This window comes from Uloborus diversus, chromosome 4 (assembly GCF_026930045.1).
Source record: "Uloborus diversus isolate 005 chromosome 4, Udiv.v.3.1, whole genome shotgun sequence".
In the NCBI taxonomy this organism is placed as follows: domain Eukaryota; kingdom Metazoa; phylum Arthropoda; class Arachnida; order Araneae; family Uloboridae; genus Uloborus; species Uloborus diversus.
The window spans coordinates 150,315,077-150,342,840 of record NC_072734.1 but is presented as its reverse complement, the minus strand read 5'-3'; the positions used below and the strand labels follow the sequence as shown (position 1 = coordinate 150,342,840).

Here is a 27,764-nt window from a genome sequence, read left to right as displayed (position 1 = left end):
TAAAAAAAAAAAAAAAAAAAAAAACTCTTAAAAAAATAGTTTTTAAAAGGCTAAGACATTAGATTTAATATCTGTCTTTTTATAATACACATAGATAGGCACAGATTACATCTTCAGTTATACGTTAATGAATATCAAAATGTGCGGTACTTTTATTATGCGCCCACCATTATGTGAGTTGGGGGCACCAGAAAATATTTGCACAGGGCACTGTCGTCCCTTAGGAAGGCGCTCGTGTTACATTTCACTTCTTGTCTCTTCTTCTTGCCACATGTCACACTATATTTCATAAACATAGCTTTGTGTAAAGTTATTTCAGCCAAGATGTGTGATTTCACACTTCTTGTTACCCCCTCCCTCTCCCTCCTCACAAGCAGTACTTATCTGTGTGTTTTAAACACGGCTTAGTTGATAGAATTTTGTTTCGGTTTTTGCGAATTTTATTTCTGCTGTATTAAATTATATTTGTTTTTTAGGTTAGTACATTTGATTAGGAATGATTCCAGTTTGCATAAAGAGAAGGATGAGTCTCATCAAAATTCCCCTGATGCAACAGATTCACAAGGTAATAAATTGTTTTGATTGTACAAGACTTTTTCTTCTTTAAAGAGCAACAATTCTCTGCAAAGGTTCTTAACCTACAAAGTGAATTCCAAGGGAGGCATGAATACATTCCAAAAATAAACTAGAAAAGTAAAAATAACTATAGTAGGGGCTGTACTAAGGATTTCAGAGTATTAGCCAGTAAATTAGTCAAATTTCAAAAGTATTAGTAAAATTTTAAAAGTGTTGTGTTATTAAAGTTTGCTATTTGAGTTATTTCTTATTTTTTACAAACCATTTAATAGTATAAGTTGGGAATCTTCTGGTTCTTCGTTATAACAGTTATTTTCACCATATTAATGTTCGCTAAAATGGAATTAAACTTGATTCATTAAAAATAATTTCTACACATTTATTATTACTATTAAAGTAACACATTGTATGGATTTTTTTTTTGTTTCAGATCCCATGGTTCAACGCTGTGTAATAATTCAGAAGGATGAGAAAGGGTATGGCCTCACAGTTTCTGGAGATAATCCGGTTTTTGTCATCTCTGTGAAAGAGGGTAAGTCAACATTTCTTTCTTTTTTTTGATGTAGATAGCAAGGTTTAAAAAGCAAAGAAATGTTAAAAAAATTCTAGTTTAGAAAACTCAAACTAATGAAATGCATTACCTTAATAATGTGATGTTGGAAAATCAAGGACTTTTTTGTAATCAGGAATTTTGTTGTTCAGTGTTTCTTTTTTATTTGTTAAAATATTAGGCCATTTATTTATGCTAAATTTCAAAATAATTGAGAAAATAAAATAAAAAATGCTTTAAATGTGTCACTCTTCTTAACCATTCTATCTCTACTCAAAGCTTTACTTTTACTTTTTCAAAAATAATATTCTAGTTAGAGTATTACAGCTTTCAACTTTCATTCCTAAATACATGGTAAATTTTAATGCATTGTATCAGATTTTGTAACATTTTTAAAACACTAGTGTGAAAATAACTTTTATTTCAAAATTTAATCCTTAAATAATTGTTTGTGACACATAGTTATAAGTAGGCTTGCCAGACGTCCCGATTTGACCGGGACAATTCCGGTTTTCAGACAAAATCCCGGTGTCCCGGCCGGTTTACTCCACGTCCCGGAAAAGCAAAATTTGATTACAAATGACCTTAGAGGTCTAAAAATAATTAACTATGAAGGATTATTTAGGATAATTATTTTATCATTTGTAACCTTGACCTGTAAAATTAATACCGGATTAGTTTGTGAGGATTTTTGCAACAAGCTTAAATCCAAAAAAAGTCTTATAAAAGGAAAAGTATATTTCAGTTTCTTATTTTTCATTCTAAGTTTTTTTCTAATTAAAACAAATGTTTCAATATTTACATCTAAGAAGTGAAATATTCAAATTTTATCTGCTTATGTGATTTTTTATTACCCCTGTTAAGGTTCATAATTAGTAACCATTTATTCATAACATTAAAAATTAACTGCCCTGTAAAACATTCCAAAAATTGGCCACAGGTGTGTACCTTTTGAATACTTGCGACTGTGGTAGGGGTGGGGGACATCCCTGTGTCCCGGTTGCACATTTCGGAAATGTGGCAAGCGTAGTTATAAGTAGCATAATAAAATGTGTCATAAATATTTTACTAGGGGCCAAAATCCAGGATTTTTTTCTCACAAACAATTTTTGTGAAAGTATTGCATCACATTCGATTTTTGTGAAAGAGAAGTAGAACTGAAATTTTAGTTCGAAAGTGCAAATGTCATCTACTATTATTTTTAACAGGTTTTTATTTTTCGGGGAAGGGAGGAGAGGGGGCTGAAAATCTAAGAAGGACGAAAAATATCATTGTAATTTCATCTCAATAACTTTTGCATTGTATACAATTCAAGAATTTATCATAAAAACAGTCCCCAAAACAGATGCTAAAAGATTGTGATAAAATTGCATAAATGCACTTCGGCGAAAAAAAGCTGAAAATGAGATAAAATACTACGGAAAAGTCGCAGTGCGATTGTTCATATAAATCAGGTTAGAACTTGATTTTATGAGTGAATTTTGTTTTTAATAGAGAAACAAATTTTCAATTTTAAAATGTGGATTTTTGTGAAATGTCCATTTTTTTTAAACATTGTTTTAGTGAAGCTACAGATTTTATTACTTGATTTTTGTGAAAGTACCGATTTTAAAATACGATTTTTGTGAAGGTACCGAAAAACGGTAGCAAAATGTGCCTGTATTGGGCCCTGTATACAGAAGCTTCAAAAGCTCCCATTTATTTTGTATCTAAATTTGAAAACTCCTAAAAGCAGTACTGTAGTTGTAGAGTAGGGGAGATCTGTTCCCTAAAATGTTTGGTTTGTAAAAAGTAATGCAAATTTTATGTAAATTGGTTTCAATTTTTTTTTTAAAAGTAAATGCATGCTTTTAAAATTGAACCTGGCTAAGTAGTCTAAACTGACCTTTTTGACCTAAGAAAAATCCATCAATCATAATATATATTCAATAAAAAGTTTAATTCCCCCAAATATGTTTTCCCAACTACAGAACACTGCTCCAAAGTTTTTGATTTTGAATTTCATTCTTAACATAGCTTGTGCATTTTCATATAGTTTAGTGTTAAGATAATCTTATGGAGCATATTGATTGTAGCAGTAAAAATCTTCCCTATTACCAGTGAAGAGGTTTTACTAGCGCCATGAAGAATTTCTGATTTTTTTTCAAAAAATTATCTTAGTTTTGTTACAATATCATTTTGTTTGCATCGAAAATGCATCTGCATTATTGGATTAAGCTATTTAAGCCCTTAAGTTTCAGTATAGCTGTAATGCATGTTTAAATAAGAAACTTTTTTTTCAATAGTGAATGATTTATCATGGGGTAATGAACACAGAACTTCTTATCCTGTGGTTGATTACAAAAGCCTGTCTATTAATAATGATCTGTGTGTAATTTTGTTTCATTAATCTAATATATATTATCAGTTAGATCAGTCATAGTATTTGAAAGATTTGTTCATTTCTCATACTAATTCTACATGCATGTGAATTTTTCTAGTATTATTGTGCTGCTTTAAATTGCGGGAAGTTATATTTGATTTTGCTGGAGCTAATATTTTTCTTTTCTGAATACAGATGGAGCTGCTGCAAGAGCTGGAGTGCAAGAAGGAGACAGAATTATTAAAGTAAAATCAGTTTATGTCTGAAAATTTAATATTTTTCATTCAGAAATGAGTGTTTGATTTAAAACTTGAAGCTATGAGGTTATCAATCAATGCTACTGAGTGGCGCACACAGTATTTTTCAAGGGGAAGTCAAAGATCGAAAGTACCATTCTCGTATCATGCCCCAGTACACCTCCAAGCATATTCTTTTGATTTTATTGATTGTCGAGAGCTAGAAACAGTAAATAATAAGTAATAGTAAATAAATACTTAGCATTAATGAATGAAATCAATTATTAGTGACAAATGCTGAATTAAATTACCATAATGCACACGAGTTTATGTATTTACTCTTCTCACAATTCAAAAATAGAAATAGCTAAGCAAATTTATCCTTACAGAAGCACCAAGTCATAAAAGAAGAAAAATTTCTTTTCAATCTGTAATTACAAAACTGGAACATGATGATTAGTGTTTTCATTTAGTCACCAGTCTGCTTTTATAGGCTTACAAATAATCAAAGAACAAAATATATACTTCCTCAGGTGTGAGGGTGATGTTACTTATTCAGCAGTGCAAGACCCTTTCAACCTTTTTATGTATGGCACTTCTTAAGTTTGTTTTTAGCCTTCTCAATGTCGATAAAGATCTCTTGCTTGTGCAATTACTTTTAATAAGTATGCACAAAAGTTTTAAAAGTCTTTTAGCATGAGGATAAGATTCATCATTGTAGGACAAATAATATTTATATTTGAATTGTGCAGAATCATGTTTAAATGTGAATAAAAAAGCAAATGAATAGTTTAGTTATGAGAAAAAAAAAGGTTGTTTTATATCAGCATATGTTTTAAAGTGGAAGGAAATGAGAAAATAAATTTTATTTTTTCATTTATTAAAACTAAAATTGTTTTGCTTTTATTTCAAATTGTTGTAAAAAATACCTAGGATTCTCGTCATTCCAGGTGATAAAAAATCAAGAGTAAGAGGGGGGGGGGGGGTCTTGATTCCCTGGTCCCCTCCCTTGTGTGTGCCACTAATCTTATTTCATTTTCCTAAGTATTGGAACTAATTAATTTATGGTGGAAGATAAAATTAATGAGAATCAGCAAAAAAAGAAAAAAGGTGTAGAATATTCCAAGATTTGTTCAGGTTGAGGATGTAGCAATAAGTTCAGATTATTTTTCCTGAAGCAAAATTATTTTAAATTTTATTTTGTTCACTTAGTTGTTACTTTTTTTTTTCTGTGTGCAGAAACTTCTCTTATTTTTAATGGTTTAAGAAAAAATAATTAAATAAAAATATTTCTCAAGCAGAAAGTAAAATGAAGAAATACTGATCCCAACAAAACATAAATGTGAAAAGAAGCCAAGTTCGGTCGAAATGAGGTTCGGGGTAGACGGTGTCACCGACAAAAAAAGTTCAAATCTAAACGGTTACCAAGTTCCATAGCAGTTCCACATTGATGTTGGATTTTCCCATATTCTTCAATTCATTTAGAAAACAGTTTTTTACTTTTTTAATAATGGATTTTAAACTTGCGGCAAGTTTTAGTCATCGCTATTTTTATTTTATTTTATTTTTTCAAACTTGCCAAGTTTTAAATCCATCATCAAAGAAAGTAAAAAATTGTTTTCTAAATGAATTGAAGAACATGGGAAAATCCAACATCTATGTGGAACTGCTATGGAACTTGGTAACCATTTAGATCTGAACTTTTTTGTTGGTGACACCGTCTACAAATACAAATACAAATGTGACGACCAGCAACAGGCTCTGGGCCCAGCTAGGCTGGTCCTAGTCAATTAATTATTCCCCAATGAAGATCAATGGCCCTCTTAAAGCTATCCACTCCCTTGCTCATTACCACCTCTTCCGGTAAGCTATTCCAAGTGCCCACGACCCTGCTAAAGTAATAGTTTTTCCTGATTTCCAAGTTAGCCTGAGATTTAAATAGCTTAAAACAATGACCCCTTGTCCTGCTTTCCCCGCAAAAATTTAATCCATTTACATCTTTCATTTTGATAAATTTAAATAACTGAATCATGTCCCCTCTGACTCTCCTTTGCTCCAGGCTATACATGTTAAGCCTATTAAGTCTGGTATCATAATCTAAATCTGAGAGCCCCCTTACTAATTTAGTTACCCTTCTTTGAACCCTTTCCAATACAAAAATATCCTTCTTCAGATAAGGCGACCAAAACTGAACAGCATACTCCAAATGAGGTCTTACTAAACTCCTATATAAAGGCAGAAGAACTTCTTAGATTTGTTTGAAATAGATCTATTGATGAACCCGAGCATTTTGTTGGCTTTGTTACTAGCAATATTGCACTGTTGACTAAACTTGAAGTCCTGATTTATAAAGACACCCAGATCCATAACATTTTCTGCCTGATTTATGACTGAATCCTGTAAACGATATCTCATACGCTTATTTCCATGACCTAAGTGTAGCACTTGACATTTCCCTACATTAACTGCCATACCCCATTTATCTGCCCACTTAGTAATATGATCTAAATCCTCTTGCAGCTGTTTTACTTGTTCTTCATTTTCGACAATCCCCATAACTTTTACATCGTCAGCAAAACAATTCATGCTTCCAGAAATATTTTCATTGATGTCATTCATAAATATAATAAACAAAAGAGGCCCTAAAACTGATCCCTGAGGAACCCCACTTAAAACATCACTCCAATTAGAATGATTTCCTCTCACAACTACTCTTTGCTTCCTACCAGTAAGCCAATTTCTAACCCAAAGTAAAGTTTTTCCTCCTGTTCCAATGTCAGCTAACTTGCTGAGAAGAGCAACATGCGGTACCTTGTCAAAAGCTTTTTGAAAATCAATATAAACAACATCCACACATTTTTTGTTATCTAAAGCTGAGGTAACCTTGTCGTAGAAATGCAATAAATTAGTAGTACAGGATTTACCTTTCCTGAAACCATACTGCAAACTAGTCAACAGACTATTAGTCTCTAAGAACATCATGATCTTAATTTTGATCAAAGTTTCGAAAATCTTACAAATCACCGAAGTCAAACTTACAGGTCTATAATTCCCAGCAATACCTTTAGATCCCTTCTTGAAGAGTGGCGTTATGTTAGCCAGCTTCCAGAACTACCCCAAACCTTCTACCCCGAACCTCATTTCGACCGAACTTGGCTTCTTTTCACATTTATGTTTTGTTGGGATATCATTACTTTTTGAAAGCTAAATCAAAGGTTATGATCTAATTCAGACAATTATAAATGCAAAAGCGTATGCAAATATATGATTTCCTTTTTTTTCCCTACTGCTTTTACGATGAACTGATTTGCGGTTTCTCTTTATTAGAAGTTTTGAAGATATTTCGATAACTGAGAACTTGGCGCCAATTTTGTGCAGTAATCGTCTGTTTTTCCCATTTATCAGCAAGGCCAAAGTACATTAGCGCTTGGTCTTTGGTGTCCTCAAATTTGTCGAAAATGAGGAAAATTGCTGACTCATCTCAAAATCTGACTGGAATTTCGAATTTGTTCGGGGGGTTTATTATAACGTAGATCGTAAAATATGCAGAATTGGCGAAAATATTTTGATTTCAATTTTGATTCCGAGTCACAACTGACCACAATTGTATTTATGTGGAGGACTGCATACTAAGTGCCTTGCCTCCATTCTTTTTTATACCGATAGATGGCAGCACCATCACCGGATTGAACAGTTAATGAGAATTTAGAACTAAACCAGGAGCTAATAGCTACCTGGTGCTAGCACCCCCAGAGGTATCATTTCACTTGGAGGACCACGAGCATATTTAACGTCGCCCAGTCCCCTTTAATGACGACGGTGGATCTTCGACCATCGAGGTTCGAACTCAGGATCCTCCAGCCCCGAATCCAACACTCTCCCGATCGGGCTACCACGGCCCAAAAAATATTTCACAATTGTTGAAATTATTGCTGCCATTTTTGCTCCTCCTGTAAAATTTTGCATTTAATTGAGATCTAAGGTTTTTATAAATTTTAAAGCTAGTTATTTTTGATTTTAAAGGCTTATCTCTATATTTGTAATTTTAATTATCTGATAGATCATTTTTCATTTTAGTGGAACTTAAAGTATTGTTTAAGCCCCCATTTTAGTTAGAAATTAAATTGTTAATTTTAAACTTCAACAACCTTGTTTTGGCAACGTTTGACGAGCCCTTTTGTTGTGATTTATTTGGCGAAATATTTTGAAATATTTTGAAATTGCGTGGTAAAGTGATTAGGCCGTGATGCTCATAAAAAATAGCGTAGTTTTTTGCTATTTTAATGAAGTTTTTTGACTTTTTAGATTTTCCCCTTTACATGTGCATGAAAATCTATCTTTATGCCAAATTTCAAGTATGTGAGACACTTGGAAGTTCGTAAACATTTTGATGAGTGAGTGAGTCAGTATAAAAAATGACACTTTTCAGATCTTAATAACTCCATAACTATCAGAGGTATTTTCCTGAAATTTAGGATTATAGGTCTGCTATGCAGCTCTATTAGACATACAAAATTTCAAGCACGCAGATTTAATAGTTTTTGAGAAATGAGGGGGTCAAATGTAGCTTAAAATGGTTCGTGTAATATACACACTGGCAGATGTGTCGCCTGATTTCCGAACTTGGCTGACACACTGCCGTGTGTCTAAATATATTTCGTGTTTTATTTATCTCTGCAGATTTCTTAAATGTGTTTTAGTTTTGTTTGCATTATTTGTTTTTTCATGACTATGAAATCTGTTTTGAACTAACTTTAATGTTATTTTTAATTTATTTGTTTGTTTCTTTTTATTTACACATCTTCAAAGTAATTTAATCTATGTTTTATACACGAATGAGCATTATTTATCACTTAATATTTAAAATTTTATTTTTAGGTCAATGGCACGTTAGTCACCCAGTCAAATCACCAGGATGTAGTTGAGCTTATAAAATGTAAATACATTTTTGAAAGTTTGCTAACAATTTATTTGCTTTACTACTGCAATTTTTAAGCAATGTATCTAAAATGTTTTAAAATTAAATTTTTGCATTATGGTACAATTCAGTTACAAATTTGTTTTTAGAGCATATTACAGAGCTCCCAACTTCCTCAATTCAATAGGGAGACTCCTGAATTTTGATGTCTTCTCCCAAACTCCCTAATGAAGAAAAAAATCTCCTGAGTTTTAAATAAAGCAAAAAAATTCCCTAAAAAAGGATTTTTCAGTGACTCGAATTTCAGGAAAAATTTCTACCGTAAAACAATCACTATTGCAACAAAACTTTTTCACGAACACACAACTCTCTTATATTGTGGTTAACCCGTTCCAGATTCTATGCGTTATTTGAATTTCTATGAAGTAGCATTTGCAAAACCACAAACTCAAACTTTTATGTGATAAAAAATGTCAACAAAATGTGGGTTTTATAACTTTTTTTTTTGAATAATTTTATTTTTAAGCTATGGACCAGTAAGCATGAAGATGTACTGCTCCACAGAGAATGTGACAAGTGGTTTTAAAATTAAGCATGAACATAAGCTTTAAAGTATTTCTATAATTCTCTTCTAAAATTCTTTAAAGCTGAGCTATAATAAGCATTTCTACATAGACTTTAAAGCATTTTTGTTGGCATTTAATTTATGTCAATAAAACTTCGTATTTAAAACATGAAACTGATCTTGCATGTAATTACTTGTAAATATCATAAATTGTCTTGTGTGACAGCAAACGATCACTAGTCCTGCTGACAATTGAGTTTTATTTTTTGGTAGTTCAAATCAGTTTTTAGTGGTCTCGGATCTGCAGACTACCAATTATTTCAAATGCTTTCATATGCTATGTCATATATTTGCAATGCTATGATAATCTTTGTATACTCTATTACTTATTAAAAATTAAACTATAATATTTGATTCAATTTGTAGCTGGTTCCTATGTCGCCCTCACTCTTTTGGGAAAATCTCCTGGTCATGCAAAAGGGTCTTTGAGTCCGCAACAATCATTTAATTTAGTTTCAAATACTTCTAGCCTAAACATTATCAATTCTAACAAATCTAGCCCATCTGATAGAATTACTGGACCTCAACCAGTTGATGTAAGTATAAAGAGTTTATGTATAATGAAGTCTACTCTTTCCAATTATTGTTCTTTAAAACTTCCACTTGATTTAAAGTTGTCAAATGAATTTTAAAGAGGGAAAAGCATTGATAATTTCCACCCCTATCAATATTATTTATGTGTCAAAAATTCATGTGAATAATATTGATAGTGATGTCGTCAGTGTTGTGGCAAAGATCATAAAGTCTATCAAGGCGGAAAAAAAAAATAAATCACTGAAGAATGATAATTTACAGTTTTATTTTTTGTGATGTAAACCGTTATGTAATTTTAAAATTTACACCAGTAAGTTTACTGCTAAACTTAGAAGCCTGCAAAATGATTCTTGCCATTTTTCACAATAATTTAAAAGTTGAAATTGATAATATCACTAAACTGGAGTTTTGTACTTACTGACTTTTACCTGAATATCAATGTTATGCTTGAGGTTCAATATTTAAAATTAACTTCTTAAAAAGTGATAAACTTAAAGGCAATTTATATATGTTTTGTAAAATATTCAGCTTAATGAGGCTAATTTTCAATTTCGTAGAGAAGCAATTTTTACAAGTTTGCTTAATTTATCTGCTGAAAAGGATTTTGTTTCTCGTTACTGTGGGTTGTTGACTTAATGATCTTTACTGATGTCCTGCCAACTTTACAAACATTTTCATTTCATGACATTTGTTTAAGTAAAAATATTTTTTCCAACACATTTTGCTGTCATTTGGTTTTGTGTATTAATATTGACTAAAGGTTAAAATTTTCTTTTATACTAGAGCAAAAGTTCACTTTTGGAACATAAATTAAGGTGCTTTCACTAGATTTAGAAATAGTAAGCTGTGATCTCTAGCATTTGTATTAGCTTATCTATTTAGAAGTTTATCTAATTCATCTTTTTTTTATGTAGCCCGAGAAACAGCAGCAGCTTACAAATTCCAGAATTCACACAATTCGAAAGATGCTAGAAAAGGAAGTTGTCTATCTCGAAGTAAGTTTCTGTCCAACCAATTTTGTTTGCATAATTTTTAAAATAAAAAATAGGTGCAAAAATCATACAAATTTTATATAAAGTTAAGGAAATAAAATCTGAAAGTGCTGGTTTAATATTTAATGTTTGTGTTACAGTTTATGAATAATAAGTTTATGGTATGATTTTTGTTGAAACATCCCAGTTTCAAGAAGGAAATGTATGTTTTTGCATGCAAATTTAAATATGTGCAATAGAGTAGCAAGGCTCAAGGAGTCATAGTTTAAAATAAAATGCTTAACTTTTTTGTTGCAAAATGAGAGCTTAATTTTCATAAAAGAACAACCCCCTGTTCCTGTTTCATTCATTGTGGGTAACCCAGAATGAATGAAACAGGTTGGTGAATTTTTAAAACAGCTCTTTGCTAAGCATTTATTTTAGGAAGACACTTGAGGTAAAAATAGTCTTATGAGACCAAAAATCACTCACTAAAATTTGAAAATCAAACATATTACTTTATAAGATACTGTCCGTCCTTCACGTAAAAAGCTCCTGCTGTAAAATCTGAGTCTGTCTACTGCCATAGAAACGGACTTTGTTCATTTTCCCCAAGGGTTAGCAGAAAGGTTTTTTTGGTGCCATTTTGCCACTCGTATTCTCACCTTTGTGCAGTCTTATGGCTTTTTCCAACATTAAGCTTCCCTTGGAAAAATGAGACACGTCTCGTTGCTGTAGCAACTGACAGGTACAGACATTTTATGGCAGGGCTTTTCTCATAATGGAAGGACAGTCATTGCAGTTATATATATATATATATATATATATATATATATATATATATATATATATATATATATATATATATATATATACATACATACACAGAGTTATTTGGTTTTTAACACTTAAACGTTACATACAGAACACTTCACAGCAGTTCTAATATATATCGATTGTAATTTTAAGAAAAATTGTTCTGCATATGCTAACTGTAAAGGTACTTGCACTATGAAAATTTCACATGTTTAACCTATGCGTTAGAAGATATGCTTTGGAATGTGTATTGTTACTATTTAAATATTTTATAATTGCTCTTTTCACTTGGCTTTCAAAACGTTTGGAATAAAAATCCATGTTAACTATTTTTTGGGCTTGATCTTTGTTCAAATTTGACTGATTCTCTTCTTCTCTGTTCAAACTGACTTATCAGTTTTTAAATCTGTTTTTTCATATATTTAATATAAATACTTGTTTTATTTCTTTGAATTTAGTCTGAATTGCTATATAAATGATTTTTATAGGTTTGTGTGGTAAGAAGTGCTGAAAATCATGTAAAACATGATATAACTTCTGAAAAATTAATCCATCAAAATTTGAACCCAAGGTGTACAAAATCAGCCAAAGCTACATCTATATCAAATTACATGTTTTTTAGACTTGCCTTTTTCCTGGGACGCTGTCCACAAAAAACAACTGAGCCGTTGAGTGCAAAAGTGGTGTAATTCGTTGAAGCAAAATTTTGATTTTTTGAATGGTTGAGCCACTTTTACTTAAAGCACTTCTGCTGTTCCGTTATAAGATTTCTGTCTACTGGCAAACAATTGAACCTAGACCTACACCACTTTCACATGAAGTAGAATGGTATTAAAAGCAATTTCCAATAGTTTGAATAAAAATTGTAAAACAAATCGACTTACACTTTTTTTTTTACTCTCAGCAGCTCAAATGATCAAACTGGCAAAGTAGTCTCCTTTTTTTACTGTATTTAGAGTTCCAAAATAGATCTTTTTTAATCGTGTTTGTATGCTGTTATATAAAGGAAAATGTAAGATGAAATGAAAATTTTAATAGTTACAGACAACGCAATTACTGTGACTGTTACAGTAGTTTTTTTTCCTTGTTAAAAATAGAGGCTTCAAGTTGAAAACCATTGCTCAAAATTTCCCTTTAAAGCAAAATGTCTGTATGAATGCTCAATTTTGGTGATGAATTAAGTTACCATTAGCATTTTTACTTATTTTCATGAACCAAAAATATGTTAGACATCCTCATTCATTCCGGCTTCAATCTGAGTCATCTATCTCCCATAAGAGATAAGAGATTACTAAATGTAGTTTGGGTAGCCAGGTACGGCTTTTTGCTATTCATTTACAAGTATCATTTGCTTCATCTTTGCTGTGCAAACTTTTTCATGCAGGTGATGAAAATAGTATAATAGAAAAATTAATTATATATGACCAGTAACTCAGATTTTGCATTTTGTAATTTCAGAACCAAATTTGTTTTTCGTTTTGAAATAAATTTACTTGTGGCATTCCTTTGATGCTTTATTGCTTTGTTACAATTCTTAATGAGCATAATTTTTGTTATGAGTTTGTTTTAATTCTTAGATAGGGAGGGTCATTAATGTTTTTTTCCCCAGATATTTTGAAAATTCTAACATATTGAAGTTTCTATTTTACCCACTTGTCATATAATTTGTCTTACCCGAAATTGAAATGTTTTTCTTTGAAAAGTGTGTGTTTGAGGTTGTATGATACATTATGTTATTTTTTAGAATCTACGAACAGAGTATTCGAAAACGCCATCTGAAAAAATGCGATCAGAAGTTAATGGTGCCGTTAAAAGAGTAAAGACTTTAGAAGAGCAATTGTTAAGCCTGACTGGTATTCCTCATGAACATATAGTAAGAAATTAATTTATTATAGATTTAAAAATAAAAAAATGAACATAGTTCTTCTTTAATTAGCTGGAAATTCCAGGGGGAGGGAGGAAACATGGTGGCAACTTTTACTTATAGAGCTTACTTTATGATCTGTAAATTAATCACATACATTACATTACATTAACAAATTGTTTTTATTAAATTCACATGTTACAAAAGCTTTCATTTGGAAAAACACGACTTTTTAAAAAAGATAAAGTTTGAGTAATTCAAGGTCTGAATTAATTTTAAAAAAAAAGTGTTTGCATGTGCCCAAAGTCATAGTAATAACAATATTGTTCCAGCAAAACTTATCTATGCATGCAACTAATTCATACTATCTGTTTAGAAGTAAGTAATTGTTTCTTCCTACAAATGTAAAATATAATGCATTGTAAAATATGTACAGAATGGGACTCCAACTATCCAGAAATCCAAATGACCCAAAACCGGAACATTTTCCTTAAATAATAAACAACAAAGTTTTTTATTGTTAATTAACATTTAACTATTACATGCAGAAAACACTACACTTGGAAATTATTTTTACGTTTATTCGATGCCATCTATCATACATAAGATTAGCGTTTTAGACAAATTGGTGAGGAATATGTTTTGCTTAATGTATGTTACATAATTTAAAACTATCAGCTGATTTATGAAACTAAAAGCATATTTTTAATTCAGTAAAAAATACATCATTCATCTGTAGGAGTTATAGTTACAAGTGCCTAACTCTGATCAGTGTACAAAGCAAAATGCTGTCAACTACTTTTTTTACTCATATGGCAAAAAGTATTCTGATGTCTCTAGATTTTTTTATGGTAGTCAACTTAGTCACAGAAGGAAAAAGAAAAGTGATAGCACGTCTCCCATTCATTATTTTTTTCATAAAATATCTGAAGACTACTAAGATTTTTGGCAAGTCATCCAAAGTTTTTGTGTGCCTACCAAGAAAAATAATCACATGGAAGCCTCACAACACACTTTGTTGGAGCACCCAACCCCCTGTCGGAAGCAAAAGGTTTGTTTTCAAATCGTGAACATTTTTGTTTTTAACCCCAGACGCATCAAGGTCTTTTTTAACCTGTTCTGGAGGAATGATTCCTCCCTCTTTGCGTCAGCGCTAGGTGGTTCTTCAGAGACGAAAAGAAAAATGCATCAACGCATCCATATGCAGCTGGCCTAACGATGCTAGCTATTCTGTCTTTTGGATTTGGAATTTCGTGAAAGAAAATATAAACACGTGCTCACACGTGCTCGCAAGTGAGAAGGGAAACGCAAGTGAGAAGGGAAACGTATACTCATTTTGAAGTGGCTCTTTCTAGTTTCGGTTCCATTTATAATGAGATTGGAGGGGATATATTTTAGCAAGGGGTTTTACTTTTATGCTCATTTGGTAGCCATGGTGAACACGTTATCTTTCCAAGGAGGAAATATCTTAATTTATGACTGATCCATCTATGGATCTTTTGGGTCACATTGAAACAACTATAAATTATTTTTGTTGGAGTTCTTCATACAGTAGTTACTTTCGAAAATCATACGCTGAAAAAGAAGGCAAAAAACTTAGATGGAGATGTGTAATTTGCTCAAAGTAGAATAAAAGACGTAACACTATGTATGAGTGTAAAATGCTCAATGCACATTTATCTGTGCTTTGACATTTTTCATGCGGCTTTAAAGTATTATTTGTTACAATATTCTTCAAGTATTTCATAATATTAAGCGCAAATATTTTTCCTGTTTTGTAGAAAATATATTGTTTAATTTTGGTACTTTTAGTTATTCTAAAAAACAATATATTTTGCATTTTTATTGTTAAATATCAATTATTTTCATCCAATTTTGAGATGAAATTTTGATACATTTTATCATATATCAAAAAATGGTTTCATTTCTGCTTAAAGTATACATTTCATCCATTATTATGCATGCGTACTTTCTGAAATTGCGTATTAGGCTTAGCGGGAGAAATTGCCCCGCCCTGTGCGCAGTCTGCGTGTAACAGCTGCCGTCTTTAGGGAGCGCTATCTTCTGTGAACTACCGTCTCAAACGGGTTAAAAGTTTGACATGCGTATATGTGTGTCTGTCTGTGGCATTGTAGGTCCTAAACCAATGTTCCAAATTTATATTTTTTTTCTTCAAAGAAAGACTTGATCAACATTATTCTTAACTATGTTTCATCTTTATTTACTGAAGATCTTAGTCAAACACTGAAAATTGGCTTCTTTCGCAATTTTGTATTGAAAACTTACTTGTGCATTAAAAATATTAGTGCCAATTAAAAAAACGAATTTTTCGACAAATGATTAAATTTGTTCCGGACTTCCAAGTTATATACAATAGGAGTTGTAACCATTTTAGTAAATTTTAATTATAATTCTAAATCTTTATTAACACAGTTGTTAACAATTTCCCTGTTGGCTGATAAGGAGAGAAAGCTCAATGATTTAAAATTTTTATCTGTTGCCAGAGGATTTTCAGTTTCCCTCTTAACTCTGCTTTTGCGATTTGCGAAACTTGGTAGTGATTATTTTTCCTTTTCCTGTTTCCCATGTTATCTAGAAAAAAGTTATCTGAATTTTAATTTTATATGGTCCTGATCCATGAGATTCATCTTAATATGAAGTCAGACCAAAGTGTTGAAGTTTTTTTAAAATTTATAATTTAATGTTAGTTTTTGTTATCTCTTGCTATGGACAATTTTTGCGTTTAATTTATTATTTATTTTATTTTGAATTTCAGATCACAAGATCACCTAAATCACCTACTTCCAGTCGCCATAGTCATGATAAAGAAAATCACCGATCAGTTTCATTTCCTTCACATGGTCACCATAATCGTTCATTAACACACCAAGTATCTGCACCACAGTTACCTGCAAATCAAGATCATGGACATTTAACTCCAACCTCCCTATCTCCAGATTCTTCAGATTCCAAGTATCATGTTACTCTACTACCCTGTAATGAGATGTCAAACAAAAGAGAGAGTGGTCATTATCCTGAAGTACAAAAACAGCCAATATCTACATCTTTAGAAAATATTGTTAAACATTTGAATCCAAGAACAACAACATGGGTAAATATTGATGATGGCTACTGAAATGTTTCTTTGAAATGTTTTTGAATAGGGATCACATGATATTTGAACTTTGAAAATTGATTTGTTTGTTAAGGTCTTTCAAAAGACTGCATTGTTTCTTTTAGCCTCAGCCAACTCATACTCGTCAAAGTTCTAGCCCTGACACTATTGTGCATGGTTTTGAAAATCGGAAGTGCCAAAAAAGCAATGGATGCACTGTACCACGGAGCGAGTCCTTGTATCGGTCTCCTAGTGCAATATCCACTATGTTTAACAAAAGTGTAAGTCCTGAATCTGAAGTTAAGTCGAGCTTTCCTGCAAATACATCTAGGGTAAATGTTTTTTTCTCATCATTTAATTCATGTATTATTTCAGTTCTTTTGTTTCTTCAGTTGTAAGAGTTGCCTTTTGATTCCTATATGTAGTGTGGTGTTTGTTAACTGTGTTATCACATGTCAAAATGTCTTTATTTATTTCTGAAAAATCCCTTTTTGCTCTTCTTCATTTTTGTTTCTTATTCAGTGAGTCCTTTTGTATTGTGAATCAATCCTGGAAATTTGAAAATTTCAGTAAAGTGAGGGAAAGAAACATAAAATTCATATATTTATATATATTGTTGCAAAGTATCTTTGTAAATATTGGCCAATTAGTGCGATGAACATAGCATTTTTGTTGAATAGAGATAGTGATGTGATGTAAATGTTTTGACCATGAAGGTTTTAGTGTCGATAGTTTTCTAAACATCAATGTTTTGTTTTTGGATGTTTCTTCAATGTTATTGATTTTCAGAGCAATTGTCAAAAAGGAAACCTAAAATGATTATATTTATGCAAAGACACCTTATGATAAAATCTACATCATGAAGCAATGATCGCCAGAATCTTCATATTGAACGAAGTCTTCTATAATTAATTGTCTGAAGAAGTACACTTTCATTGAAAAAACTTAAACAAACCCTTTTTCCAGCACTCTACACACTGTGAAGTACAGTATTGAATGTTATTTTAGTTCTGCCCTAACTCTAGTTCTTTTGCAATTAAATTGTTGATTCTGATAGGTAAATTACAAATAGTAGCAGTACATATTTCAAATTGCTATAAGTACTCAAAAAATCATTGACTATATTTTGTGTTTGAAATATACTTCATGAAATTCAATTTTGTAGAAAATAAATTTTCTTTGAACACATTTTTTTATATGCTTTTTTTTTCATTTTTGTTTTTCATGTTACATAGACAAAATATTACAGATTTCTTCAATTAGTTCACACTTTTCAGTTTTATATTAATCGGGTGTGTCATTAAAAGGTTTTATTAAATTACTCTGATTAGTTTATGATAGTTTTCAACCTTTTGTATTTTAGAAATATGCATCAGTTACTCACTCTTTATTACTTGATTTAATATTAAAGCATTTTTAATAATTCATTTATATTATCTTTATTGTTATTACTATTGACTTTGTTTAGACAGTTCAAAACTCTTTGATATAGATTATTAAATACAGGCTATGTATTCACTTCTCGCATAAAAGCATTTGTTTGAGTTTTGTGATAATGCATATCACATTTTTTACCCATTTACATTTTTCCCATGTTTTCGGTCATTTTAATCGTTTTCTTCCCCCATTTTGTTGTTTTTTATTTTCTTGCGCATTCCACGTTTTCCCCGCGTTCCCCCGTTAAATTTCGCACACTTTACGATATCAAATATGTGACTTATTCACTTTTCCCATCGTTTAGCTTTTTGTCAATTTTTCAAGCGTAGATCCGATTTTTTGCATCTTCTTGTCGGCCATTAAAATGGCGTAGCGTCCCCTTCCCTTCGTTGTTTGGGCGCCAAACGCATTCATTGGTTCCCGCGCATCGCCGCGTACCCGGATCTGATCGCTCATTTGCCGATTCATTTTTCCACCCCATTTCACTCTGCTTGCTGCTTCCAGTGCAACCGGACGTGCATCGCGTTGCTCCGTTTTCCTCTCCGATGATGGCGAAAGAGATGGATGTGTGCACGGCGTCAGGGGACGGCCGTTTCTCGCCGCGAAATTGTTAAGACCTCAACATGAGGTGAAAGTCTTATTTTTTATATATGTTTTAAATTATAATAATCAAGATCGTTACTTCGTCGCAGCCGAAGATGAGAGCATAGGAGATCCATCACCTGTTTGAATGATGGCGTCCGGTGGTGGCACGCTGAATCGTACACCTGAATCGTCCCCTTAAGTAACTACCCTTTCGATAATCAACATAGCATGAGGTGACGACATGGATGCGCAATTACCTCGAAATTACCCCGATTCATTTTTAAGCGTGTGACGATCTCAACATTGTCACCATGGGGATTACAGCCATCGCCATTTTTGTCTCAACGTACATTGGCCTGCAACTGACATCGTCATCCAGGAGCCATCCCTGAATTACACTCCACCATCTTCATAGTGAACTGTCCGTCCTCCGTCCATTTTAGTTTGGTTATTTCACCACCCTCCGAGAGAACTCCCCGTTTTTTTTTTGACCTTTAACGAACTTTGCAACCCCTGCCAGCTCCGCCCTTTTTTTGAACTCTTAAGTCTGTATCCCTCGCATTTGTGTTTTTTTTTTACCAAGTGTGAAATGTTCTGGTGATCACCATGCCTAGTGCCTGTCTTCATGTCTGCTTAGAAGTTAACATAGAATAAAGAATGTATGGTAATGAATTTTGTGCTTACTATAATCTTCAAACACACAACCCCCGGGTAAGTCTCTTTTAAATTTTGTTCTTTGGCATTCAAGGCAGTCGTTGGTCTGAGGTTATGCGCGGCTGCGATGCTTCCACTTCCACGGCCTAAAATCGTTATCTTTTTGGTTTTCGAATATCTTTGCAAAATTAATCGCGCGCATCATGTCAAGTTTGTAAGACTTAAAATGTATGTAAAAAGATTTAATGTTACAAAACATTTCTATCTCAAAACATCAATGTTTTTTTGAGTCAATATGTTGGTACCAATACCATTGATGTTTTAATTTTGAATATTGATGTTTTGAAACATCAATGTTTTTTTTTTTTTGATGTTGCACCATTTAATGGCTGCACGAAGAAATTAGCTAGATGAAAATTAAAAAAGGGGATTAGCAAAATAAGGTAACCAAAATTAAAAAAAAAAAAAACATTTTTTAATAGCTGAAATGCATGTGAAATGATTACATGAATGGGAGATTACAATCTCCAAATATGGCATTTATGTTTGGAGATCATTTTGTCGGATTTGAATGTAATGTGATCATGCACATAGTAACATTACATTTCCTCAATTATAATTGAAGTGGCCTTCAAACATTAATATTTGAAAACTTACACATTGTTGCATCCATAGCTATCAGTGTTGCAACAAAATTGCTCTCTGTCTCACTCCTGGAGATAAAACTTGTGTGAAAAACTTTGACTTCTGTATCTTGTGCTTTCTTTTCTTTTCTTTTTTTTTTTTTAAACTTACGTTTAACTTATTTAAACTTCTGACATGAAAAGATCATTTATATTTATCAGGGATCATCGTTTGGCCAGTATGATAGTGCAGTTGAAAGTCCTGTTCCATCTCCACCTGTAACACCTACTGAACTGGTTGAAAATCGAGGAATTGAGGATAGCTATGAAGGAGACGAGTCTGCTCATCCTGATGACGTTAGTAGTTTTGACATAGTTAAAATAACTATTTTTGGTGTGAAAAAATTTAAACATTGCTTAAATTAAAATTATTTAAACTGCTTTCCTAAAAACAAGAAAATTAACTTTAATAATGTTAGTTGCATTGATGAAATCAAACCCTATTTAAGAAATTAATGAAAGAAGGTTGCAGTTGCTTTGAAGTAATAAAACTATTGTTCACTGCAGTCATTAAAGTAGCAAATTCAAAATGGGAATAATTCTTATTAGACTCTGATGTTCATAGGCTCATTCCCAGGATTTCAAAAATGGAGCGGTTCAAAAGTGCTTTCGATCCTTAGCTATATTGTTGAAAAATTAATCTCTTGTTGCAAAATGTGTTAACTTCAATTATGGGAAAAAATTATTCTGTTTTTAAACCTATTTACTGTGCAATATTTTTAAAAAATAGGGGGGAAAAAAAGCCACAGAGGGGCGACACCAAAAACCTAGCAATATTTTGTCCAGAAGAAAAACAAATGAATTGTTTGACCCCAAAAGTTGTTTTTAATTTTTAATTGTAAAAACTTTTTTTAATTATATCTCTCTTCATATAGTAAATAAGTTGTGTATTTCTTTTGAAGAAATTTTTTTTTAAATACCAAAAATTCATTTTCTGGCCTGTCTGAATTTTTTCTCAAATGTACTTGAACTATTTAACAATTGTATATTCACACTCTATAAATTAAATGAGTAGCAGGAAATTATGTGTACTTAAAATGGTAAAATAATGTTTTTACCTATTTATTAATTTAAGCAATCAAGATACTTCATACTCTGTCCCATGTTTTTTCTGCCCTTTTCCTGGCCTAGGTGTTGAGTAAAGGACTGTTCACTTATCGGTTGTCCATCCCGTTTTATGATGTGACGGACTGCCGACGAAAGCAGAGCAGCATTCACATACGATCGCCGTGCATTAATCATGTGACTGAATTCACCCGCCAGAGAGAAGAGCGAGCTGCTTGGCAGAAACCAATGAAATGCCATTCCACTTTTGACAGTCGTCAGATATCAAGATTCTTCTGATTGAAACCCGTCCCGTCCAAGATGGCTTGCTGTCATGGCAACCAGCAAAGAAAACCTGTTTCGGGAGGAAAAATACGTGATGTACGGAACGGACGGCCGATATCTGAACATGCTCTATATAACACTGGGTGGCTGTGATATTGCTTCTTAAGGGAAAGCACACATTTCTATTTGAATTTAACTCATTGGTTATGAATATCACATTGAAAAAAGCTGATTGACTTTTGTTACAGTTATTTAATTTTGTGTTGAAAAATGCTCTAGCAAAAACATAAATACATGCCAAAGAAAGATTTGTGTCACATTGCTTCACCTCCTAAACTCTTTATTTTTGCTTCGTACATTTAGACAAAGTTACGAAATTGATTGTGCAGTATCAAGCATTCTGTGGCACATTGTGCATATATCCTGTCTTTTTACACAAAATTATCTCTAGTAAGTGTAGCAAAAATTTAAGAAACCTTTTGTGGGGTCTTTTATTAAACTGCTCTTCAGAGATGACATGAATGAGAAATGTCTAATCTTTAAGAATAAAACAAGTTTGGGATGTGTTTTGCTAAGTGTCAACCTAACTTCTTGGGAAATGCTTATTGCCCGACTACATAGATCTGGTTGAAGATTGTCGGCTTTATTTCATGCTTTTGTTGCCATATCTTCTTAAAAATTCTTTTTCTCGACTGTTATTGGAATTTCTCCCTTGAAAACAATTGGCGAGTCAGTGATGAGCAGAGCAAACATTTTTATCAAGATATTGCTGACATGGAATATTTATTGATTAATGTATATTATTAGCATTAGCTAACAATAACTGAAAAAAATATTGTTCATATCAAAACATAGATTAGTGAATAAAAAGTTATACGCTTTTTTCTGGTTTATTTTTTTTCTTTTATCTCCTTTCAATTTTGCCGAGTAAATAATGCTTTATTGTTCATGTAAATAGTCTACTTTGTTATTATTATTTTTTTTTATAGGTAATAAATTCAAATTCTTTGGTTTTCTCATTGTATTATGATTTATTTGTAAATTGCTGTTGAATTGACCTATTTAAGATTTATTTTATCTATATTAAAAAATATGAAGTTTCATTTAATTTTATTTGAGGGATCACTAAAATTTTATGCTTAAAACATCTTGATGTGAAAATAGACTTCACTTGATTAATTACTCAAAGCATTCAATTTTTGATAGTGAATAGTTAATAATTTCTGTTCATATGCAGTTCTGGGTTAATTTTAATGTTTAACAGGTATAAAATAATTTTCTTACCTTAATTTCGGGTAGATAAGCCGCCCTATTGTATAGGCCGCACATGCATTAATTTACTAACTAAAAACAAAAGTTCATCAGATAAGCCGCCCCATGGTATATGCCGCAGAAGAGCGTATCAAAACATGGCATCCCACCCCTTTTATATATATATATCTCCATATATACATATGTATGGATGTAATTATTTATTATAGTTAGAATGAAGCTGTAACAAGCAACTGCACTTGTTGATGGATAGAAATGGAATTAACTTTGTGTAAAAAAAAAAAGATCAGAAAATGCTATGGTTACACAAAAAACTAGTGTTGCCAGGTGACATCTACATTTGGTTGGATGAGAAGTTTTCAAATCATTGTGTTATGTTTAGAGGTTATCAAAAAATTGTTTACCTTTTATCAATTGATTCTTTTTTTTTTTGAGACATTTTAAAACGTTACCCAGACTATAGGGACTCTAACTCAGACAAGCTAGTGATTCCTCCATTTTTCAGCATCCTGAAACATATGTTACCATCATGAATCTGAAGAACAACAACAGCAAACAGTTGTAAAATCGGCGCAAACTAACGCAGGTTTAAGGGTGTGAGAAATTAAATTTGATGAGAAACCTGTTTCATGGTGCAATTTGAGAGCTCTACTAGCGCTTATTAATGAATTTTAACATTGCCGCTCAATTTGACAAACATGAGAAACACTAAGAAAGAAGGGTGGGGGAGGAGGGAAATTTCTTCAGATACGCCGCAGATGTTAAATTTAAACTTTAAAACACATATAAGCCGCGGCTTATCTACCCGAAATTAAGGTAGTTGTAATTTTAATTTTGTTAACTATCTTGTATCTTTCTCATCATAACTTTTTTTTTTTTTTGATTTCCTGTGTTAAAAATATTGCAAATAATTTTTACTGATTGAAACTTTAAATATTGAAGAATTGTATGGAAGCACTTCTGAAAGTTGTTTAAATTAGACTTATTGTTAAAAAATGCTGCAAAGTTTGAAATTTCTTTCAAAATTATATGTTTTCTGTCGTTTAGTCTATCTTTACAACACATTGCAGTTCTCCACTGATTTAACTTTTTCCTTTTCAGTATGAAACACCACCTGAGTCCTCTGGTGAAAGCGGCCTTCAGTCAATAATTACTAAACTTCAAAATCCCAATATCATTTGCATGGAAGATGATGATTTTTCTTCTGATACAGAAATGGTAAGTAAAATTGCTGGTAAAAAAAAAAAAAAAAAAAAAAAAAGCAATTGAGTTTAAATTTTTATTTACATAGTGTTTTCTTTTTCATTTTTCAGGGCCATTTAGACGATCATGGGCCATTTAATGGGCTTTTTAAACTAGTTAGATATCCTGCACACTTGGCTGTTTTTATTCATTATTTAATGTCCAACAGTGATCCATCAAGCCTGGTATGAATTGATATTCCCTTTCAAAAAATTAAAGTTTTTTGTGTAAATCAATGTAAAACAATAATGTGCAAAATTAAGTTTTCTTTATGATTCATGTTTGGTGTATTGTGCAATGAGTTTAGATCAATGAAGTTGTTGCACCAATGACTAATTTAATTACTGTCCTTTTGAGTTGCAGAGTGTAATTGGAGTCTTTTGCAGAAAACAATACTTGTGGTTGCAATTATTTATTTTTATTTCCTCCATGGTGATATAATACAATGATATCCTTGGCGAGCTATTTACATATGAAATATTAAATTGGACAATAAGTTCTTTCAAAGTATTGGTAATTTAGTAAACATGCAAAACCATTACTGAGCAATTTGTAATATGACTAATAAAGTGTCATTTATCTAATTGCAGTTTCATTAATTTAAACATAAAGTTTGCCGACAACGTTTATAATTTTAAATTGCCTAATAGAGGTCATGATGGCAAACAGCCGACTCGGCTGACCAAAAAACTAAAAATACGGTGCCTTAAATGAGAGCATCTGAGCTACCGAAACAACACATTTATCGTCAGCCAGAGTCATTAGCATGGATTTCAAGACATGCATTTGAGATGCGTATTTCCCGATCTTAGAACAGCGGCCAATCAAATGAAAAAGGAACTTCGCCATTTCATGATGTAATGCATACATGTGTCTAAGATTGGGAAATGCGTTACAATCATTGAATTAGCATTTGTGACTTTGCAAGATGAATGAAATCCGGGATTTAATTAAAACCTAATATATCAAACTAAACATAAAGAATTGATAATATCATTTAGAATTCCCAACATGGTGTTATGTTGAAACATTGAATTAAAATTATTTTTGCGCAAATTGCTACTCATTCAGACAAGTAGATAAGTTTTTACAAACATACATCTCTTAAGTGACAGATTTGGTTCATGAGTATCCTATTGGGTTGGATACATGCTCAGGACTCGGCATCAGGGAGTTCTGGATTCAAAGCTGATGAAGTAAATACACATCGAGTACATACCAAAGATCTGCTTGTAAAATCAATGGTTTTGAAAGTCCGCCAAATTTCCATTCCATAATCAATACCTCTGGAGGTGCTTGATTAGAAGGTCTCGTTTATGGGTCTGGATAAAAACAAAATAGTCTTCAAGGCTCAACCAACCAGCTAAAGAGCACGTAATGATAGGTGCATTTGACCCTGAAGTGTAGTAGCGAAATATCAGACTTCATTTTGAACAATCTTGGAGGTTGATACCATTCCAGTTTTAAAAAGTGTCCACATTTCATGTAGCAACCATAATTTAAAAAGTGCTGGTAGTAAACAAAAAATTTAGTCTAGTAATTCAAATGTCAATACTACTCTTTGAAACTAACTAATCTTATCTGTTCCACAGACAAAAGTTTTTAAGTTAGCTTTTTAAAACTGACTGTCGTGTAGTGTATTACTTTAAACTTTTTATGTGGAAAAGAATAGTTGTTGCTTTTTAATAATTTTTTTTGTATATTTTTTGTGTAGTTTTTGCAAATTTAAACGAATTTTGTTTTTTCTTCTAGTTTTTTTACCTAATATCTGAGATGTATGAACAAGGTCCAGGAAGGGAAATGAAGAGATGGGCTTATGAAATACATTCAAGTTTTTTAGTACCTGGTGCTGTAAGTAGATTGTTAATAATTTGTAACTTTTTCATTTTTTACTCTAATAATCTCTTGGTTAATTGTTTTATGTTTTATTTTTTTAGCCTTTGAAAATGCAAATGGTTGATGAAAAAATTTTACATGAAATTGGTACGTTATTTTGTTCTTCATGTTTTTTATTTTAATTCACAATTCATATTCACATTAATGTTTCTTGAGAATAATGTATAACAAACTTTGATTTAAGGATTTTTTTTTTCCGAACTTGACCAATATTTATAGCTGTATATCAACTAATTTAAAAAAAAATGTTAATGTCTGAAAAATGTTTGACAAATTACCTTTTTTATCTATTTATTTACACTTTGAATGCCATGCCAGGAATTGGCACTCGATTTTCAGTTTAGGTCTTGCCAGTTCATAAACTGGCAGCAGACTTCTTATTCTTATTATTGGCAGCTAGCCTACTAATGAACACCTTAAATGAGCCTGATTGAAGGCTGGCTAGTTTTGACGCGAACAGAATGGCACGTAAAAGCATCATTGCATTCAAGATATTAATTGTTTGATGAAAAAAAAAAGCATGTTTCAAAACCTAATGTTGTATGAAATAAAACTTTTGCACACTTTTCTCATGGTTTTCTTTCAGTTGCATATAATCTTATTAAAGCTCTAATGTATCTACTTTATGATAGATTTTAACGTAAAATTTTCGTATTATTGGTAATTATTAGTTTTCTTAGTATTCTTCATGGAGAAAGAAAAAATATTTTAACTATTGTTTTTCTTTATGACTGAAATATATGAATGGCTGGCTGTTTGTCAAAAATTTTTTATTGTTTAGATGATGTTCTTTGCAATCGTATTGAAAAAGAAGAAGTTTTGCGGACTGTTTTTGAAAAGGCAAAGAACAAAGCAAAAGAAGAGGTTAATGAACACTTAGCTGAATTTCGAAATAAGAGGACAATGGGTGTGTATAATTTCATAATCTTATGATTATGTTTGCATATAAAAAAACCGTTATTAGGTTATTATCTCATAAATAACATATTTAGTTCTCATTAGGTTATATCATGTTTTCTTCTGTCTTCCAGAAATTGAAGGGGTGGAAGGGGGGGGGGAGGAGCAGAGCTCTAAATATAAGATTATGGAAATAAAAAATGCATGTCTCTGTAAAAGAACCTGTACTTTTTTTTAAAATTTTTAATCATTGACTAAAACAGAGCTGATTCTAAATTTGTATTCTTTTTATACATTTTATACGTTAAATTGCAGTATTTTTTAAATGCTGCAATTTAGCGGGTTACTAACGGCATCTCTTGCTGAAACAAAATGTAAATTAAATGTCAAAAATATAATCTATTTCAGTGGTTAAACAAGGAAAAAATGGGATAGGCTCCTCAATATAGGAGAGGGGAAAAAAAACATGTCTCTACAAATTGGGGGATAGGCAGCCAAAGGATTACCGTAAAGTGGGACTACTTGGACCTAAAATTTCATCCTTTTTGCGAGTTTTGCACTGAATGCTTTGTTAAACCCATAATGTGAACTAATAACCTTGTTTTTACCACTTTTCAGCGTTCTGCTACCACCTAAAGCCTTTTTGAAACAACAATTTTAACTCCTTATATTTTTTTTCTATTTTTAAACATTGGGTTCAAGTAGCCCCGTGCTGGGGCTACTTGGTCCCACTCAGCAAATCCATTAGAAAGAGCTATAAAACAGGTGGTGGTATCAAAAAGGACCAATGACTTCGAAAAATGAACTCCGTTCGTACATTCTAGTGAGCAAATGATTTATATAAATTGCAAATTATTTATATAAATTAATATAAAATCAACATATACATAAAAACATATTTTTAGGTAAACATAATTTCTCAAATAGAAACATAATCTAACTACAGCTGAAACCAATTGAAATGCTCATTATTTAAGCATCAGAAAGAGTGAAAACCCCTCAATTTAACTTGGGTGGATTTTTTTTTCTCTGATATTATTTAACACCTGCTATTCCTAGCTACTAAATACTACAGGCTTCAGGCTTGTTTTGTGAACGTTCTTTTAATTTCCTTTTTAGAGTTGATATACTTAAGTCAAAATGGGCTGATGCCACTCTCTAAGACATTTCTCCGTAATTAGTTGAATCTGGACACAATTGTA

At 31.8% G+C, this 27,764-nt stretch overlaps 1 protein-coding gene across 1 annotated transcript in view; it reads left to right on the top strand.

The window, feature by feature from the left end:
- Nucleotides 1-434: 434 nt before the first annotated feature.
- Nucleotides 435-27,764, top strand: part of LOC129219901 (rho guanine nucleotide exchange factor 11-like) — a 116,416-nt gene continuing 89,086 nt past the window's right edge. The window contains exons 1-15 of the mRNA XM_054854216.1: nucleotides 435-565; nucleotides 1,007-1,108; nucleotides 3,684-3,733; nucleotides 8,603-8,660; nucleotides 9,634-9,803; nucleotides 10,716-10,796; nucleotides 13,333-13,461; nucleotides 16,229-16,564; nucleotides 16,693-16,899; nucleotides 20,089-20,223; nucleotides 23,629-23,745; nucleotides 23,841-23,954; nucleotides 25,522-25,620; nucleotides 25,707-25,752; nucleotides 26,447-26,572. Coding sequence (XP_054710191.1) covers nucleotides 1,012-1,108; nucleotides 3,684-3,733; nucleotides 8,603-8,660; nucleotides 9,634-9,803; nucleotides 10,716-10,796; nucleotides 13,333-13,461; nucleotides 16,229-16,564; nucleotides 16,693-16,899; nucleotides 20,089-20,223; nucleotides 23,629-23,745; nucleotides 23,841-23,954; nucleotides 25,522-25,620; nucleotides 25,707-25,752; nucleotides 26,447-26,572 — 1,765 coding nt within the window. The 5' untranslated portion in view covers nucleotides 435-565; nucleotides 1,007-1,011. The remainder of the gene's footprint in view (nucleotides 566-1,006; nucleotides 1,109-3,683; nucleotides 3,734-8,602; nucleotides 8,661-9,633; nucleotides 9,804-10,715; nucleotides 10,797-13,332; nucleotides 13,462-16,228; nucleotides 16,565-16,692; nucleotides 16,900-20,088; nucleotides 20,224-23,628; nucleotides 23,746-23,840; nucleotides 23,955-25,521; nucleotides 25,621-25,706; nucleotides 25,753-26,446; nucleotides 26,573-27,764) is intronic.